Source organism: Ostrinia furnacalis, unplaced genomic scaffold, assembly GCF_004193835.3.
Source record: "Ostrinia furnacalis isolate ACB-3 unplaced genomic scaffold, ASM419383v2 OfSCF0895, whole genome shotgun sequence".
In the NCBI taxonomy this organism is placed as follows: domain Eukaryota; kingdom Metazoa; phylum Arthropoda; class Insecta; order Lepidoptera; family Crambidae; genus Ostrinia; species Ostrinia furnacalis.
In genome coordinates, this window is record NW_021131134.1 from 70448 (window position 1) to 91016 (window position 20569).

The 20569-nt window shown below is 44.8% G+C and overlaps 2 protein-coding genes across 6 annotated transcripts in view; one reads left to right on the forward strand and one right to left on the reverse strand.

The window, feature by feature from the left end:
- alpha-Cat (catenin alpha) overlaps nt 1–20569 on the reverse strand; it is a 79601-nt gene that overhangs the window by 46431 nt on the left and 12601 nt on the right. For all 5 annotated transcript variants that reach the window (XM_028301269.1, XM_028301268.1, XM_028301270.1 and 2 more), the window contains 7 exons: nt 19413–19497; nt 18712–18827; nt 17922–18039; nt 16153–16245; nt 15573–15729; nt 12193–12298; nt 9338–9432 (listed from right to left, as the gene is read on the reverse strand). In XM_028301269.1, coding sequence (XP_028157070.1) covers nt 9338–9432; nt 12193–12298; nt 15573–15729; nt 16153–16245; nt 17922–18039; nt 18712–18827; nt 19413–19497 — 770 coding nt within the window. The remainder of the gene's footprint in view (nt 1–9337; nt 9433–12192; nt 12299–15572; nt 15730–16152; nt 16246–17921; nt 18040–18711; nt 18828–19412; nt 19498–20569) is intronic.
- Nucleotides 1125–8433, forward strand: CPR6 (cuticular protein RR-1 motif 6). The gene is made up of 4 exons (XM_028301275.1): nt 1125–1221; nt 5027–5218; nt 6039–6143; nt 7672–8433. Exons 1-4 carry the CDS (start codon nt 1219–1221, stop codon nt 7768–7770), a joined length of 399 nt encoding a protein of 132 aa, XP_028157076.1. The 5' UTR covers nt 1125–1218; the 3' UTR covers nt 7771–8433.

The window sequence follows — 20569 nt, forward strand, 5'->3', positions numbered from 1 at the left end:
GATATCATTTTATTTTTTTATTTTTTCATACAAAATAAATTTTATAAAATCCGATTTGTATGAAAATTAAAATAATTAAAATGAAGATATCAGTTTTCTGACTTCACCATACCATTTATATGACCATGTTAACATGGGGCAGTGTCGGCTCATATACCCATTTACCTAACACCCTGTATACGTACTTACTGATTTATAAATGCGAAAGTCAGACAGACATTTTGGTTGTCTTTACAAGCTACAACCACTGAACTGATTTAGATAAAATTTAAAATTAGCATAGAGATAGTTACAGTCCCAAAAGGTGGACGGACGACCTCTTGAAGCAGGTAGGCACTGGATGCAGGCCCCTACCAACTGGGCGATGTGGAAGTCATTGGGGGAGGCCTATGTTCAGCAGTGGATGTCCTGTGGCTGAAATGATGATGATGATAGATATAGTTTTTATCCCAGTTCTTGGACCAAGAAAACTGTTTTTCATCATCATCATCATCATAATTTCAGCCATAGGACGTCCACTGCTGAACATAGGCCTCCCCCAATGCTTTCCATGATGATCGATTGGTAGCGGTCTGCGTCCAGCGCTTCCCTGCTACCTTTAGGATGTCGTCGGTCGACCTTGTAGGTGGATCTCACGCTGCGTTTTCCGGTATTCGACCGTCGTTCATCCAGAAAACTGTTTTTACAGGTGTTGTTTTAAAGACATTGACAAGTAATTATGTAGAGAGGATTTTTCGGGCATTTTCTATTTTCCTCCGAGGCGTCCCCTGAATGAAATGAATTTGGAACAAACATGAAACTACGTAGGAAAATAACTAAAACACAACTCGATTTTTTTTACGATTTTTCTAATCAAATACGACTGGTCTACTATGGTGATGGCTACGGGACTATTCCCACCTCTCTTTCCCACCACTGCAACTCCTGTGTAGCCAGGATCTACAGCTTGACCGCCAATAACCCAACCAGTGAAGGTCAAGTTTGTCCCGGGGGAAAGTTAAACTGTTATTGGACTCGCAACGAAATCAATCAGAAGAACATAGGAGTACGAAGTTAAGGTTCGATCTCCCTCCGTTGCAAAGCGGATGGCAGTTGGTGACTGCACAACAAATAAAGATCACCGTGCACTCGCAAATCTGCCGCTGCGCATCTCGTCGACTCTATAAAAGCTCGCGCGTGCGCCGCCGAGCGCAGTGACCGACCGACCGTGACGCAAAAATGGTGAGTGACGTTCGACCGCTCGCGGAATTTGCTGTAGTGGTGCGGCACCCTTGTGATTGTGACATTCTTTTGTTTAGTCCTATAGGATAAGTACTAGCATTTGACCGCGTGTATTTCGGTATTTCAAAGGTCAAATACCGGAGTAAAATTTTCGTATATTTTTTCACGGGTTCAAACTGTCTATTACTACTACTACTTACCAAAGTTTATCTAAATCGGTTAAGTGACCATTCATATCCGTAACATTTAAGTAATTTTAGTTAGTTGGCCGCAAAAATGGTGAGTGACGTTCGACCGCTCGCAAACTTGTGTTGTGGCGCGGCACCCTTGTGATTGTCGCTTTCTTTTGTTTAGTCCTACCTATAGGAACTACCTTTGGTCCGCGGCTTCATCCGTGTGAAAATAGGATTGTTACAGAAAGTCGTGCTCGCGTGTCCTCCTTCCAAAAAACCGCTCGGTATAGTGGTGTGATACCTTTGTTTTTTTTTTGTTTCTGTTGTTTTTTTTCTGTATTGTGTCTTTTTTTATTGTGTCAATAAACCTATTCTATTCTATTCTTTGCGATTGTGGCTACTCGTCTTTGAGCCATAAAATTTTCGATAGTCTAGTTTAAAACTAGAAACGTTTTCTGTTAAGCCCAAAGGTTAACTGGCAGAAAATGCCCAAGGGCATTAAGTTTGCTTTATTACCAATTGAATGTGTCGGACGTTAAGTGATATTAACTAAACGTACCAATCCGTCCGTTGTCAATGTCCGTTATCAATAATGCAAGCTTTGCTTAGTTTGGGACTAGTCCAGACTAGGCGCAGTGTAAAATGTCCAAGGATATTTATTGTTATTTATTTAGTCGTATACATTGTCTAAAACACAATATTTTGAGACCTCTAAAAGATTAAAAGTGTAATCCGGCAAAACAAACAAATCAGAATGCATGAGATGCGCCCGGCGGCCGGTATTTGGTTATTTACAAACCGACCGCGCATTTGGAATTGTAAATGATCATAAAAACATTGATGGACGTTTGACCTTGAAGCTTTAACATTATATGCAGAGGTTTTTGAAAATAACTCACAAATTGCAAATGTATTCACAAACATTACTATGAGGTCTCACAGAGCGGTGGACGCACAGGGTGACACACGAACCAATTACAGAGCTCTATTTACAACGTTCGATTTGCTGCTTCACTTAAGCAAGCATTGTTTGTGAATATGAGTGTTAGTTTTTGCCCCAAAACAGTCCGTTTGATAGAGCTCGTGAAGCACTTTTTTGTTTTTTGATATCTTGTATAGTTTAGAAATAATCGAGTGAGATCACTTATCGTTTCCAACCTGTACCTACCTACAATGTAGGCAGTGTGGCAAATCCTTAACATCAGGTGTGATTGCGGTCAAATACCTGCCTTGTTCTGCATTAAAAAGTTCGCAAAGTAATTTTTCAAGATTTTTCTCAAAACCAAGACGCGTATGTTAATAAGTTTCTCCGTAACGATATAAAGTTATGCCCATAGATGAGTTATGCTCAGAGTCTGAGGTCAGATAGCGAGGTCACGACCTTAAAGGTCAGGGTTCGATTAACAATTTGTATGTAAACATATTTTTTTTGTTGTTTTATGTGTTCTAGACACGCTATGTCGTTATTATTTTAAACTAGCTGACCCGGCGAACTCTGTTCCGCCTTAAAGGCAATAAATAAGCAAATCTTTCCTTATTTGCTCACCGTTTAGACCTACCCTGGACTACGACAAACATTTTAACACCAAAATCAGCTCAATCGGCCCAGCCGTTCTCGAGTTTTAATCAGACTAACGAACATCAATTCATTTTTATTTTATAGAAGATTGTACTCTCATTTGTAGGGTTTTTTTACCCAACTGCGCCAGAAGGAATATGTTTTACAAATGTGTGTCATTTTTTCTGTCTAAACAATCAACCTAGATTATTTCTTACAATTACCGCCCAGTCAATTAATGAGTGACATTATTTGTGGAAAATGTAATTGTAATTTATATCAACACTAGCGTTTTCTCGTGGCTTCGCCCGCATGAAATTTTGTCTGTCACAGAAAAATTATATCGCGCGCGTCCTTGTTTCAAAAACTGGGATAAAAACTATCCTATATCAATATAAATTTTTTGGACTCAAACTATCTCTCTTTCATAAAAATCGGTTCAGTGGTTTAGGCGTGAAATCGTGACAGACAGACAGAGTTACTTTCGCATTAAACTTGTGACGTATTTCAGCAGATTAGCTTTTGCCTGCGGCTTCGCTCACGGTATACTTAGGACCTCCGTTTCATCTCCTTAAGGAGTGAATTTTGCCTATGTTTATCAGAAAAAAATCTGAATTCTAATGATGAAAGAATTTTTAAAATAGGTCCAGTATTTTTTGAGTTTATTCGTTACAAACATACAAAACTACAAATCTTTCCTCTTTATAATATTAGTATACTTATTGCTAAACACTTGTTCAATATATCCCTTTAGCCAGCCTTCAACTAGCTATCTTACGTCTAAACTAAAGTCTAACATCTAAAACCTAAACTATACGGCCGTTAGTCCCAATAAAGTACAAGCAAAATGTTCTTACAATCACATGTCATTGTAAGGTCATACTGACATTTACCGAGAACTATCGCTTTGGCTTACACGTCCATCTGATGTTATTATGAAATAGAATCTAATGTAATAATACTGCTAACATTATGGGTGCTTATTGCAGATGAACGGGGTGTCAATCAATGTATTTCTACATCTCTATTTTAACGCAAAAGTAACTCTGTCTGTCTGTCACGCTTTTCCTCCTAAACCACTGAATCGATTTTGACGAAAGGCATAGAGATAGTTTGAGTCCCGGGAAAGGACATAGGATAGGGTTAAAACCCGGTTTTTGAAACGGACGCGCGCGATAAAGTTTTTCTGTAAGGCCCAGAACAGACGGTAAACCGCAACTGCAGACAAACTGCAACTTTCTGATGATTCTGATGAATGAAACTGAAACTGAAAGTTTAAAACTGGTCGCGTCAAGTGTGGTCTCTCAACGGACGCTATGGCAGAAACTTAGATGCAACTCAAAAGTAACTAGCAGTTGCAGTTTCGTTGCAGTTGCGTTTCACCATCTGTTCTGGGCCTAACAGACAAAATTCCAGACAGACAGAATAACGATAATAATTAGTTTTTCCAAAATTCACCCCCATAAGGGGATTTAGTGGGGTCAAAAGCTTAACACGGCCGAAGCCGTGGGCAGAAGCTAGTTTACTAGATCTACCTAAAATCATAGATAAACCTAGCGTTTTATATGCAGATGATATATCTATACTTCTCCCTTATAAAACAAATACAAATTTAAACCAAAATTTAGAATCTATACTAACCAAGACCGTTAACTGGATGAGCATGCACAATCTTGAAATAAATTTTCTTAAAACAAAATTAATATCTTTCCACCCATATCANATTGAGTACTAAATGACTCTACCAGCGGCAGAAAAAATATTAAAAAATTCAATCCATCAACTAGGCACTTGGACCAAGCTAAAAGTAGGAACACTCTACTAAATCACTTCACTAAAACCTGGTCCGTGAGCACGTAGAATTTTGTGCAATGACCCCAAGCTACCCATCCTTGTCGCTCGCGCGTAAATATGTTGCAGTCGCGCTCGTACACTCACTGCGGGCGTCCGTCGCACAGTCGCGACAGCAATATAATTACGAGCGAGCGATAAGGATGGGTAGCTTGGGGTCATTGGACAAAATTCTACGTGCTCACGAATCAGGCTTTAGCTTAACCAGCATATTTCCTTCCAGAAACTCTTCGCCCTAGCTTTCCTCGTCGCGTGCGCGTACGCAGACGTGTCCCACCTGGTCAACCCTGAGGCCAACGCCAAGATCCTCAGCCAGGAGCTGGACGTGGGCGTGGAAGGGAGCTACCAGTGGGCCTTCCAGACCGACAACGGCATCTCGGCGCAGGCGCGCGGCGAGCTTACCAACCCGCAGTCCGTAAGTACTATTGACAGACCTAGAGGTGCCAGGTAGGTTCCCAGAGGGAGTATCTTCAAGCCGGAGACCAGCCCCAAGATTCTTAGCAAACTCACAATCTGTGAGTTGTCCAGTAGACTACTAAGCCAAGCTAGGTCCCGTAATCCGTAAGTACCCCCTTAAATCTGGCTATATCATACCTACACGACAGCCTTTAACGGCACAACGCGACGAGCGTGACACGAGACAGGACGCGACGTGACACAACGCGAGTACCCTTGGCTTTGAAACCCAGAATTCCAGGTTCGATTCCCAGAGGGAGTAACTTCAAGCTGGAGGAAGCCAGAGCCAAGATCCTCAACCCGCAATATGCGAGTTACCTTGATTACTAAGTCCCGGCTTCGATTCCTAGCGGGAGCATTCTAAAGATCCTCAGCTATTAACAACCGCAATGTAAGCCTTAAGATGTCTCTATGGTCAGGTAAGAAGACTCAAGCTGTGGATCCTGGCTACAATACAAAGGAATTGCAGCGGTGGAAACGAAAGGTGGGAATAGCCTCAATAGTAAGACCAAGTCTGCGATGTCCTAAGTCAACGATGAGCCGTCGCGTTCTAGGACACTACGTTATTAGAGACAAATATGCGAACATCAGGCCTACCCAACAGGTCTAGCCAGTGTGAAGAGCTTAAACCAAATCCTCCATTTGCCTCTGGTAAATTAGAGGGTTGTGCTCCTGCTTTGAAGGCTAAGTTGAATGCGTCATCTAGCGACTTTATAAGGTCACCTGTCCCTAAAATGATCAGATGATGACGTCACTAACTCTATTGTCTATTGCTACAGGACAACGCAGCGCAAGTGGTGCAGGGCCAGGCTTCGTGGTCCTCCCCTGAAGGCGAGCAGATCAGCGTGCAGTATGTAGCCGACGAGAACGGATACCAGCCTCAGGTAAGATCTTTTAACCGCCTCTGTGGTCTAGTGGTAAGACCACCTGCTTCAGACGCAGAGGTCCCGGGTTCGATTCCCAGTGGGGGCAGATTTTTCTGTTCGGTTTGGTTGGTGGTAGGGCTTGTTTTAAGTCCGCCTGGCCATCTTACCTAAGTCTGTCGCTATAACAACAATGTTAACAGCATTGTTGTGTTCCGGCAGTTACAGGTAAGATAGCCAGTTCCTCCGTGGTTGAGGATTCCGGGTGAAGCTCGCTTCCACCTTCGGCCTGATCGTCACTTACCAACAGGTGAGATACAGGCTAAGAGCTTCCTCGTTGTGGATAAAAAATAATATCATTCGTTCGTTCGTCTCAGCCAAATGACGTCCACTGCTGGACAAAAGTCTATCAAGTATTTCCACAACAGGTTCTGCGTCCACAACTGGACAAATCCCACCACTGCCCATGGTTCTTCCTGCCTCACGGCGTACGAACCGAATCTCGGGAGAGCGCGCGGGTACTTGCTTTGGGCTCTTTTCCCCGGGCGCTTTGTTCCACAACTGGACAAAAGACCTCTCCCAAGGATTTTAGCAATGACTGGTCCTTCGCTGCCGGCATCCATGTGCTTTACATAACCTTCGCAAGATCGTCTGTCCGCCTAGTGGGAGGCCTGCTCACACTACGTCTTCCAGCTCTGGTCGCCACTCGAGAATTTTTCTGTCTCAACGGCTATCAGCACTATGAGCAATGCACCCCATTGCCACTTGAGTTTAGCAATTATGCGGGTCATTGCATTTGATGGAAAATGACGAACAGGTTGAAGGTGGAATCGAGCTTAATTATTAGTAAGAACCTATACATATTGTGGCCTACCCCGTCACTATCAAGCTATCTACTATCGGATTAGCAAACTGAAGTGGCAATGGGCAGGGCACATAGTACGCAGAACTGACGGCCGATGGGGCAGCAAGGTTCTGGAGTGGAGGTCACGTAAGACTTAAGACGTCCACAAGGTGGACCGACGACGTAAAGGTAGTAGTAAAAGCGCTAGATGCAGGCCGCTACCAACCAGACAACGTGGAAATAATTGGGGGAGGCCTATGTTCAGCAGTGGACGTTCTATGACTGAAATGATGATGTTGTCACTGTCGCTCATGCTAGCGTCTCTTTTTGCACGAGTAATGGAATGGCGTGACGATTGCCTTGTTTAAATGATGTCACTGTCGCTCATATGACAGTGATGGAATGGCAGTACCCCGACGATTGTTTAAACCAGCGGTTCCCAAACTTATTTTGTCTACGGCCCACTTTGAGAATAAATTATTTTTAGCGCCCCCATTTGTAGTCGAGTGTCGAGTGCTCAGTTGGTATCTAAGAGTCCTCCTAGTAAATGACGCCTCCCAAGCCTCTACACAACGTCCCGATTTTTTTTCTGGGTCTCTTACCGCCCCCCTCTAATCCTGCAGCGCCCACAAGGGGGCGCTATCGCCCACTTTGGGAAAGACTGGTTTAAACCAATTCCTCACTAACTTATGTTTATTATTCCAGGGCTCCCACCTCCCCACCCCTCCCCCCATCCCGGCCGCGATCCAGCGGGCTCTACAGTACATAGCCGAGCACCCGCCCAAGGAGGAGCCCAGGTCTTAAGGAGTAGAATAAAACTCCGCAAACTATAGACATTTTAACCGTAACTTTAAACATAACCTGTGTTTTAGTATGGAGTTCGATAACTTTGGCGTTTGTTATATTTAAAGAAAAATGGTGCAACCCAGCCGTAGTTTTGAGCTGTTAACCAGTAAATATAAACATGAAATTACGCACTAAACTATAGGCCGACTAAAAGTGTATCTACGGGGACTTTAAGCCTAGGCGCAGACCGCCGACTTTTAGTTGGACTCGATTTTAATTTGTATGAAGAACTGGCCGATACCGCATCGGTGCAATGTGCGCACTTTCATACATATCCATACTGGTTAACACCCCGACTAAACTATCGGCCGACTTAAAGTCTTTAGTCTGCGGAAACTTATGTGTAGAAGTATACTGGAGCTTGAGTTTGAGAACCACTAATGGGGGTGTGGCGACACCTATCGACGCGCCACTACAAACTGGTTGCAACGATCGCTCAACAGATGGCCCTGATACAAGCTTACTATGGCACACGCCTCCGGGCCTACAAACCTGGATCGCGGTAGTAAAGTTTTTTCTTTTATTAGTGGTTAAACACAAGCTACAGTGGACTTTTTAGTTGTAGTATTATGTAAGATATAAAATAAATGATAAACAGTTCAATTACAAATAAGTAAAATTTTGTAACAAATTAAGACAATTTTAAATGTGGATTCACATTGATAGGTAATGCTTACATAGCGTCAGAGACTAATGCCCGTTTTCACCATCAATCCCTAATATTCATGTGACCCCTATGAAAACAAAATTCATAATTATTATGTGTTACCATAGGGGTCACTTAAAAATTAAGGATTGATGGTGAAAACGGGCGTATGTTTCCTGCAGACATCACCTAACAATGTCAATATACCTTAAACAGTATACTTATTAAAATTAAATTCTCTATCAAGTTTTGTCCTTGGCGTCAGCCATATTGGTGTATAGTGACGTCATATGTAATTTTGTATAATAAAACGTTGTATGTAAGTCGTTCTATGCGCCATATTGTTTCTTAAAATACTCGTAGTCTCGTGTTTACGTGTAAGATTTTTTATGTTTACTGTGATAAAAGAAATAAATGTTTTGTAACAATAAATTGTTTAGTTCATCGCCCAAAAAGTATAAAATTAATATTAGTTTGTAAGAGGTATCACAGTAAAAAAGGGGGTTGAATCCTGAAAATATTTTGGCTAAGAAACCCTAGGGGTTACAAAAGTGATTATTTTGATATACAGGGTGTCCATTACAATAAAATTATCACTTTCTTAGAAGAAATACATCAATATAAATATATTTTTGTAAAAATCAAAGCACTGATTGATTTGATAATGCCAAGGCTACTGAAATGTGAGAAATGAAAAATCTTGCATATTGCCTATTTTTGGAAGCCGGCCGAGGCACTGAGGAACGAAATGAAGAGCGTGTTTAAACGTAATAATGTCGAATAAGATAGATGTTATTTCAATCAATTTCGCGCATAGGATAACGCCGCCAAGAAAATCTAAAATCCGGTAGTCCTAAGTAAATACAATATAGCACTGACCTTGATCTCTGAGCACGGTGACGGCTTCCAGCACACGCTTGGTGTAGATGCACGGCTCGTAGTTGTCCATCTCCTGGGTCACCACCGAGCACACCCTGTATACAAACAAATATGTTGCAGGTCAACAGTTCGAACATTCTTGACATAGTCTGGTCGCCGAGCACGTATAATTTTGTACAATGACCCCAAGCTACCCATCCTTATCGTTCGTACGTAATTGAGAATGTTACTAGGTATGCAAAATCACTTGAAACCTATGTTACAGTTAGGCTTTTACATTTACAAATACATTAGTTTTTATTTCATTCAAAAATACCCAGTACCTTTTCAGTATCATTGTAATTACCTTCTCATTAAATAATAATAAGTATTGTAAGTGTATTGTCGATGATACTGAATAAACATTTTTTCTTTCTTTCTTTCAGTAGTTATGATTTTATAGGCATTCAAAGTTCGCTTAAATATTGAGTCCCGCCGACGGTCACGTGACCCCGCGTGACGTACATTCACAGTGTCCGCTCACTAGAAAACGGATACAAACATACTTAAATACTTTTTTTTTTGTAATTACAAACTTATTATACATATTAACACCCAGACCCATCACAGAAATTAAAATTGAACCAAACCCAAACTTGATGCGATTGTGTCGTTTTATTGCGAATTACCTTCCAGCTCTATCATTAGACCCTGATTACTATATAAAATTAAAGTACTCATCAATACAAAACGAACGAGCCTAAACTCGATGGATTTAAGTCGTTTTATTATAGAGTTCCTATGGCCACCTTCCAGCTCCATCATCAGATCAGCTCCATGTCATCATAATATTGCATGGTCATCCAAATCACATGTGTTTGCGAAATTTCAGCTTAATCGGTTGCCTGTAAGTGGGTCTTAATTCAGCTTGCAAGATTCCACCCATACAAATATGAGCCAGTCACTGTAATATGACGTCACGCGCATAAAACGGCGGGCAGGCCGCCGCCCGCACTTTTAAAATTCAATATCTTGGAAACTAATTGACGTATCGAAATAATTCTTTCACGTGTATTTTTTATTTTTAACAGAGAATACAGAAAGCTAAAAAAAAAATAGTGAACATTCTTCATTATATTGCTGTCGCGACTGTGCGACGGGCGGCCGCAGTGAGTGTGCGAGCGCGACAGCAATATTATAATTACGCGCGAGCGATAAGGATGGGTAGCTTGGGGTCATTGGACGACTATGTGCTCGGCGACCGGACTTTAGCAAATCTGTTTTTTACAAATTTTCTGAGGCTGCCTCTAGTGGACACCCTGTATATTCTTCCTACCTGTTGGCGCGACCGCGGATAGCGCCGGCGGTGCGCTCGAACGAGTCCGGATCTCCTTCTTGAAGCGCCACCACGTACTTGTTCACGTCCTCTAAGATGTGCTTCAGACTTGGATGCTCAGTCACGTCATGTCACCCCTCCCGTGTCCCATACCATAGGCACTGTCTCAGTTATGCGCTAGGCCTACCTCTAGCTTTGGTGTCAGTGAGACGTGGTAGTTTTGGGACAGTCAGCTGTAGATCCTGGCTGAAGTCCGGTCGCCGAGCAGATAGAATTTCGCACATTGACCCCAAACTACCCATCCTTATCGCTCGCGCGTAATTATATTGCTGTCGCGACTGTGCGACGGGCGCCCGCAGTGTGCGAGCGCGACAGCAATGTTATAATTACGCGCGAGCGATAAGGATGGGTAGCTTGGGGTCATTGGACGAAATTCTACCTGCTCAGCGACCGGACTTTAGCACATCTGTTTTTTACAAATTTTCTGAGGCTGCCTCTAGTGGACACCCTGTATATTCTTCTTACCTGTTGGCGCGTCCGCAGATGGTGCCCTTAGGCACTAACTTAGGTATGCGCTAGCTACTTGTACTTCTAGTCTGATGTGCTAATGTTGAGACACCCTGTATATCAGAGATGTTTCTTACCTGTCGGCGCGTCCGCGGATGGACCCGGCGGTGCGCTCGAGCGAGTCCGGATCTCCTTCTTGAAGCGCCACCACGCACTTGTTCACGTCCTCTAGGATGTGCTTCAGACTTGGATGCTCAGTCACGTCATGTCACCTAGACAGACTGCTTGCTTTCTGGGGGGTCTGGGGTGGTTTGTTTTCTGGGGGATCTGAAGTGGTTTGCTTTCTGGGGTATCTGGGGAGATTTGGGGGTATCTAGGGTGAACTGGCTGCTTTCTAGGGGGATCTGGGGTGATCTGGTTGCTTTCTGGGGGATATGGGGTGATCTGGTTGCTTTCTGGAGGGATCTGGGGTGATCTGGGGGCCTATGGGGTGGTCTGGCTGCTTTCTGGGNGGGGGTATCTGAGGTGATCTGGCTGCTTTCTGGGGGAATCTGGGGTGATCTGGGGGTATCTAGGGTCATCTGGCTGCTTTTTGGGGGATCTGGGGTGATCTGTTTGCTTTCTGGGAGGATCTAGGGTGATCTGGTTACTTTCTGGGGGGATCTGGGGGTTTCTGGGGTGATCTGGCTGCTTTCTGGGGGGATCTAGGGATCTGGCTGCTTTCTGGGGGGATCTGGGGTGATCTGGTTGCTTTCTGGGGGGATTTGGGGTGGTTGGAGTGGGAAGATAAAACACAAATCGCGCACAATGTCCCAATCAAGAGGCTATGTGCTATATTCGATTGCCCTGCAAAACTAACTAGCTACCTGCCCGGTCAAGCTGTAGATCCTGGCTACACAGCAGTTGAAGCGATGGGAACGAGAGGTGGGAAGAGACCCGTAATAAGAGGGACATCACAACAAAGCGCGTAAAAGCGCTTTTTAGTCGCCTTGGCTGAGATAATGATGATGATGATGATTATTATTATTATTACCTGTTGGCGCGTCCGCGGATGGCACCGGCGGTGCGCTCGAGCGAGTCCGGGTCTCCTTCTTGAAGCGCCACCACGCATTTGTTCACGTCTTCTAGGATGTGGTTCTCTGTGAGGAACAACAGTTTAATTTAGGCTCAATTCAATACAAATACAATTAAAATTCAATAGTGGTGATGTCGTCAACAGCATCTGTCAACAGCTTGACGCCGGCCTCCCAGGCGCGTGCGAATGCACTAGCATTCTCTTGCTATCTCTCTCTCTCTCTCTCTCACCCTGTCTCGCTCTCTCTCACACACACACACCCTGTCTTTCCCTGTATCTCTATCTTTTTCTCTACTTACCGCTAACAGCCAAGAAGTCGTCAATAGTAGTGATGTCGTCGACAGCGTCTGTCAAAAAGCGCGTGCGAAGGCACCTGCAATTCTCACCCTGTCTCTCTCTCACCTCTCTCTCTCTCTATCACCCTGTCTTTCCCTGTATCTCTCTCTTTTTCTCTACTTACCGCTAACAGCCAAGAAGTCGTCAATAGTAGTGATGTCATCAACAGCGTCGGTCAACAGCTTGACGCCGGCCTCCCAGGCGCGTGCGAATGCACTTGCGTTCTCTTACTCTCTCTCTTTATCCCTCCCTCACCCTGTCTTTCGTCTCTGTCTCCCTCTCACCTTGTCTCTCTCTCTCTCACCCTGTCTCTCTCTCTCTCTCACCCTGTCTCTCTCTCCCTGACTTTCTCTCACGATGTCTCTCTCCCTCACTCTATTTCTTTATTTCTACACTTACCGCTAACAGCCAAGAAGTCGTCAATAGTGGTGATGTCATCGACAGCATCTGTCAGCAACTTGACGCCGGCTTCCCAGGCGCGTGCGAATGCACCTGCAATTCTCACCCTGTCTCTCTCTCTCTCTCTCTCACCCTGTCTCTCGCTCTCTCTCTCTCTCTCTCTCTCACACACACCCTGTCTTTCCCTGTATCTCTCTCTTTTTCTCTACTCACCGCTGACAGCCAAAAAGTCGTCAATAGTGGTGATGTCATCAACAGCATCTGTCAGTAGCTTGACACCAGCTTCCCAGGCGCGTGCGAATGCACTAGCATTCTCTCTCTCTCACTCACTTATGTCTCTCTCTCTCTCTCTCAGTATACTTACCGCTAACAGCCAGAAAGTCGTCTATTATGTTTATAACGAAATGGGTAAGTGTGCGCCTGAGTAAGAGTGCGCGTTTTCACTCACCACTCTCTCTCTCTCTCTCTCTCTTAGTATACTCACCGCTCTCTCTCTCCCTCTCTCAGTACACTTACCGCTGACAGCCAAGAAGTCGTCAATAGTAGTGATGTCATCAACAGCATCTGTCAACAGCTTGACGCCAGCTTCCCAAGCGCTCACGTCCTATCTCTCTCTCTCTCCGCGTCTCTCTGTTTCTCTTTCTGTCTCTGTATGTCACATGGGTAAGGGTGCGCGTGTTTTCACTTACCACTGACAGCCAAGAAGTCGTCAATTGTAGTGATGTCATCAACAGCATCTGTCAACAACTTGACGCCAGCTTCTCAGGCGCGTGCGAATGCACGTGCAATTCTCACCCTGTCTCTATCTCTCTCACCCTGTCTCTCTCTCTCACACCCTGTCTCTATCTCTCTCACCCTCTCTCTCACACACACACCCTGTCTCTCTCTCACACACCCTGTCTTTCCCCGTATCTCTCTCTTTTTCTCTACTTACCGCTAACAGCCAAGAAGTCGTCAATAGTGGTGATGTCATCGACAGCGTCTGTCAACAGCTTGACGCCAGCCTCCCAGGCGCGTGCGAATGCACTAGCATTCTCTGTCTCTCCCTCACTCTGTCTCTCTCTCTCTCTCCCTCAATCTCTGACTCTCCCTCCCTCCCTCTCTCCCTGTGTCTTTTCTCTCTCAGTACACTTACCGCTAACAGCCAAGAAGTCGTCAATAGTCGTGATGTCGTCGACAGCGTCGGTCAACAGCTTGATTGACGCCGGCCTCCTAGACGCTAACTTTCTCTCTCTCTCTCTCACACCCTGTCTCTCTTTATCTCTCTCACATCCTGTCTCTCTCTCAATATACTCACCGCTGACTGCCAAAAAGTCGTCAATAGTAGTGATGTCATCGACATCATCTGTCAGTAACTTGACGCCAGCCTCCCAGGCGCGTGCGAATGCACTAGCATTCTCTCTCTCTCACTACTTATGTCTCTCTCTCTCTCTCTCTCAGTATACTTACCGCTAACAGCCAGACAGTCGTCTATTATGTTTATAACGAAATGGGTAAGTGTGCGCCTGAGTAAGAGGGCGCGTTTTCACTCACCACTCTCTCTCTCTCTCTCTTAGTATACTCACTGCTCTCTCTCTCTCTCCCTCACTTTGTCTCTCTCCCTCTCTCAGTACACTCACCGCTAACAGCCAAGAAGTCGCCAATAGTAGTGATGTCATCAACAGCGTCTGTCAGTAACTTGACGCCGGCTTCCCAGGCGCGTGCGAATGCACTAGCATTCTCTCTCCCTCACTCTGTCTTTCTCTCTCTCACCTTGTGTGTGTGTCTCTCTCTCTCTCTCTCTCTCTCTCTCTCTCACCCTGTCTCTCTCTCTCTCTCACCCTTTCTCTCTCTCTCTCTCACCCTTCTCTCTCTCTCTCTCACCCTCTCTCACTCTCTCTCTCTCACACCCTTTCTCTCTCTCACACACCCTTTCTCTCTCTCTCACACACCCTTCTCTCTCTCTCTCACCCTGTCTCTCTCTCTCTGACCCTGTCTCAGAGAGAGAGACTCTCTCACCCTCTCTCTCTCTCTCTCTCTCTCTCTCTCACCCTCTCTCTCTCTCTCTCTCTCTCTCCCTCTCTCTCTCTCACACTCTCTCTCTCTCTCTCTCTCTCTCTCTCTCTCTCTCCCTCTCTCTCTCTCTCTCTCTCACACCCTCTCTCTCTCTCACACACCCTTTCTCTCTCTCTCACACACCCTTTCTCTCTCTCTCTCACCCTGTCTCTCTCTCTCTCACCCTGTCTCTCTCTCTCTATGTCCCTGTGTCTCTCTGTCCCTTTGTGTCTCTTTCTCTGTCCCTGCGTGTCTCTTTCTATCCCTGTCTGTTTCTCACTCTACATATACGAAACTTACCGCTGACAGCCAAAAAGTCGTCAATAGTAGTGATGTCATCGACAGCATCTGTCAGCAGCTAGACGCCGGCCTCCCAGGCGCGTGCGAATGCACTAGTAATTCTCACCCTGTCTCTATCTCTCTCACCCTCTCTCTCTCTCTCTCTCTCACACACACACACACACACACACACACACACACACACACACACACACACCCTGTCTCTCTCTCTCTCTCTCTCTCTCACACACCCTGTCTTTCCCTGTATCTCTCTCTTTTTCTCTACTTACCGCTAACAGCCAAGAAGTCGTCAATAGTAGTGATGTCATCAACAGCGTCGGTCAGCAGCTTGACGCCGGCCTCCCAGGCGCGTGCGAATGCACTAGCATTCTCTTGCGCGACGCGCGAGCGCGGACGTGCGCCTAGCACGCGGGCCGCGTTGATCACCTGGCGATGAGATGATGAGATGATGAACAAATAAGTATTATGTATAGTCTAGTCCGTGAGCACGTAGAATTTTGTCCATTGACCCCAAGCTACCCTTCCTTATCGCTCGCGCGTAATTATATTGCTGTCGCGACTGTGCGACGGGCGCCCGCAGTGAGTGTGCGAGCGCGACAGCAACATAATTACGCGCGAGCGATAAGGATGGGTAGCTTGGGGTCATTGGACAAAATTCTACGTGCTCACGGACCAGGCTTTAGTATGTAATCGGAATAGGTTGTGTGATTCTTTCATGCAGTGCATTTTCGCATGTCGCGTGCGTGCGCCTCAAGAAGTCGATAGTTGTGGATATTTATGGGGGAAGGCCTTAATCCATCAGTGGTCAGTGGAGTGGTCGTTGGTAAAGTAAGGTGTCAAGTGTCTGACCTGCGGGCACAGAGCCTCGATCTGCGAGGCGGCGTGGCGCACCATCTTGACGCCGTCCTCGTTGTTTGACATCGAGCACACCAGGTTCGCCACCTGAGGACAACAACATTGGAATACTTAAATACATATTTAAAGTAACTCCTGTATTTTATCTTACAAAAATCTAACTACAGACATAGCACATACTTTTTGTCACATCAATGTCACCAAGACTCCAAACTTGGCTGAGTTGCACCAACTTACTTTGACCGTAACTATGAACATAACCGGTGTTTTTTGTATGGATTTTGACAGATTTTTGACGTTTGTCAAAGTTAAAATTAGATAGTGCAACCCCGCCATATAGTCGTTCAACACTAAACCGCTCCAAATATGACATTGACAGGAGAGCGCTACTATCATATTGGGTTATTAATTCCGATTTTTGCCACGTTGGACAACACTATAGTATCCCATATTATAATTATGACAATTATTAGTTCCAATTTTTGCCACTTGACGTTTCAGCTTCGTTGCCATTTACAAATAAATGTAGTGTTTTATGTTTTTAGTATTTTATCAAAATATTTTTTATACACAACAAAACAGGTATTTGACATTATGACTGCAATCATATCAGATGTTAAGTGAGATGCAGTTTATGGTATTACATCCTAGAAAAGGCATAGTTCTCCCACTAGGTGGACCGACGATCTGGTGAAGGTCGCGGGAGGTGCCTGGATGCGAGCGGCGCAGGACCGGTCTTTGTGGAAATCCTTGGGGGAGGCCTTTGTCCAGCAGTGGACGTCTGTCAGCTGAAACAACAGCATAGAGAAGACTTTCAAAGGGAGTCGAACTTGGAGCCTTAATACTGACCTCCACAAGCTTGTTGGCGTGTTCGGTGAAGACGAGCGCGTATTCTTCGACCTCCTTTTCATTGCCGTCGCTACTATGACTTATGACGCTTATGACTGTGACCTATGACGCTTATGACTATGGCTTATGACGCTTATGACTGTGACCTATGACGCTTATGACTATGACTTATGACGCTTATGACTGTGACCTATGACGCTTATGACTGTGACCTATGACGCTTATGACTGTGACCTATGACGGTTATGACTGTGACCTATGACGCTATGACTGACCTTCACAAGCTTGTTAGCGTGCTCGGTGAAGACGAGCGCGTATTCCTCCACCTCCTTCTGTTGCCGTCGCTACTATGACCTATGACGGTTATGACTGTGACCTATGACGCTATGACTGACCTCCACAAGCTTGTTGGCGTGCCCGGTGACGACGAGCGCATATTCTTTGACCTCCTTCTCGTCGCCGTCGCTGCTATGACTTATGACGCTTATGACTGTGACCTATGACGCTATGACTGACCTCCACAAGCTTGTTGGCGTGCTCGGTGAAGACGAGCGCGTATTCTTCGACTTCCTTCTCGTTGCCGTCGCTACTATGACTTATGACGCTTATGACTGTGACCTATGACGCTATGACTGACCTCCACAAGCTTGTCGGCGTGCTCGGTGAAGACGAGCGCGTACTCTTTAACTTCCTTCTCGTTGCCGTCGCTACTATGACTTATGACGCTTATGACTGTGACTTATGACGCTTATGACTGACTTATGACGCTTATGACTATGACTTATGACGCTTAAGACTGACTTATGACGCTTATGACTATGACTGACTTAAGTTATGACGCTTATGCCTATGATTTAAGTTATGATGCTTGACTATGACAGTTATGTTTATGACCTATGACGGCTATGACTGACCTCCACAAGCTTGTTGGCGTGCTCGGTGAACACGAGCGCGTATTCTTCAACTTCCTTTTCGTTCCCGTTGCGTGCTGCTTCCATCAACACCAGGAGAGGCACGTTGGTCTCCAGAAAGCTGTGGACAAGAAATTAATGATAAAGTTTGATATGATATAGTTAAATATATTTTTAGTAATACCTAATGGTCGACACACGTCACTAACTGTCAGACACGTCACTACTTGTCACTAGCTGTCACACACGTCATTGACTGTCGTCACTACTACTACTGTCGGTCTATCTGCCAATTACGTCACAAACTATCATACACGTTACTACCTGTCACACACGTCACTACTAGTCACTAACTGTCAAACATGTCACTACTTGTCACACCTTCACTGTCAGACATGTCACTAACTGTCACATACGTCTCTAACTGTCAAATATATCACTACCTGTCACACAAGTCACTACCTGTCACACACGTCTCTAATTGTCAATTATATCACTACTAGCTTTTGCCCGCGGCTTCACCCGCGTGAAATTTAGCGTCACAGATCGGCATAAATTATAGCCTATATAAGTTAATCTGGGTTACAAACAATAATACTGTAAAGTTTCAATAAAATTCGTTCAGTAGTTTTTGCGTGAAATAGTAACAAACTCAGTTTTACTTTATAATATTAGTAGGATCTGTCACACCAGTCATTAGTTGTCACACATGTCCAACTTTCACACATGTCACTACCTGTCAAACATATCACTACCTGTCACACACGGCTTTAATTGTCAAATATATCACTACCTGTCAGACACATGGTCCACGACCGCTTTGCGCAGCTGCCGACGCAAATCGCGCGTCTTGCGGCACATATGCTCGATGGCGCGCTCCAAGCCTTCGGATTGTTCTGGTTTGCCGGCCTAGGACAAAACATAGCACTTATAAAAACATATTCAAATAAATAATAAAATACATGTCGCAGTTGGTCATGAGTACGGACGCTAAACTGAAGTGTAAGAGCGCCACCTAGCGGCTGGTCGCCGCAACAACGTTTTGGCGCGCTTCAGAGTCACTTGGCGGAAGTACACCATACGGCAAATTGTCCAACCAACACCGAAATATGGGCACGCACGCGAGGAGATAGGAGAAAATAACCGAGATGGTGTTCACACTATTACGTCTTGGCCAACTTCCCGCACAGTGAACTTCTCCCATATGACGTAGCGGTAGACGAAATACAGCTCAGCTGTTTTATACCAGCGGTCGAAAAGTCAACATTTGTCTACATTCTGTCGTGCGCCATATAATAGTAATTGCGTTATAATTCAGTTAAAAGTTATCCGACCATTAAAAAATCAGCCCTAAAGCATTTGTAGGCGGTCTGCTGTCAGATCAAACATCGCGTATGAACAAAATTGTCAACAATGTATTGCTCTATATTTTTGGGAACATCTAAAAGACATTAATAAATGAACTGTGAAGCTACTCTAGATAAGAACACTTACGTTGGTCATATACTCGTGGAGCAAATCTTGTAGGGCCTGACGCACTGCGTTGCACTCCGCTACAATACGCTCGCGACGCTCGTCCCTGGACACAACACATTTTGGCCATGATGGTATAATCATAAATGAAATTTATTAAAATAAGGGTAGTATTTTAATGGGTGCGAAGAATCCCCGGGGGATGCCAGGCTACCAACACCGACGACCTCTGCCCCTGGCAACCTATAACGCTCGCACACTGCGTGAAGACGTAGCGTGGGCAGGCCTCCTACTAGGTGGACCGACGATCTGGTGAAGGTCGCGGGAAGAGCCTGGATGCGGGCAACGCAGGACCGTTCATTGTGGAAAACCTTGGGGGAGGCCTTTGTCCAGCAGTGGACGTCATTTGGCTGAAAACGAAGGGTAGTATTATGTATAAGCAGAAGAACAATATTTTCACCACATCAAGACGATGGTATAGCATTGGTTCCCAAACTTATTTGAGACGCGCCCCCTTTCGACCATACAAAAAATCCGCGCCTACCTCCAGTCAAGATTATTTATTGGTCGTATCGAGCAGTCTGGAATGCATTCTCTCAGCGGTCGCAAGTTTTTTATACCTAAGTACACAATTGGGGGACCTTTAAATCCCACTTTGGGAACCAATGGTAAAGAAGGATGTAGGTACACACGGCCACACTGTTAACTATCCATTTCCGTTTTTGCTCTCGCTCTAATCAACTGGTGATTCTTTGCGTTAGAACGAGATGACATGACTTGCAATGGGCAGTTAACACTGTTGCCGATAGTACATACTATGTTTCAGACATTTCATAAATTGAGATTGAATTAAATTGTCAGAATGAAATCTGATTGGTTATTCAAATCATTTTTCACTCCGCCCTAGTGGAAACCGGGCCTAAAGTGGGAATCAGATGGTCAAAACAGTCGCCCAGCAAACGAAAGGTCGGGGGCTCGATTTTTATTCAAATTATTTTAGAATAGACATGTTGACACCACCAGTCAATTGACGTACTTTTTAAAACTGTCAAAACGAAACTCTCCCATAGATTTTGTATGGCACTACAAGCAAGTGACGTCACTATTTTGTCAACTCAATTAAACTACTTTTTTCAATTACAATGCGAACGAAAATCGTAATTTACAGGTAATTTAAA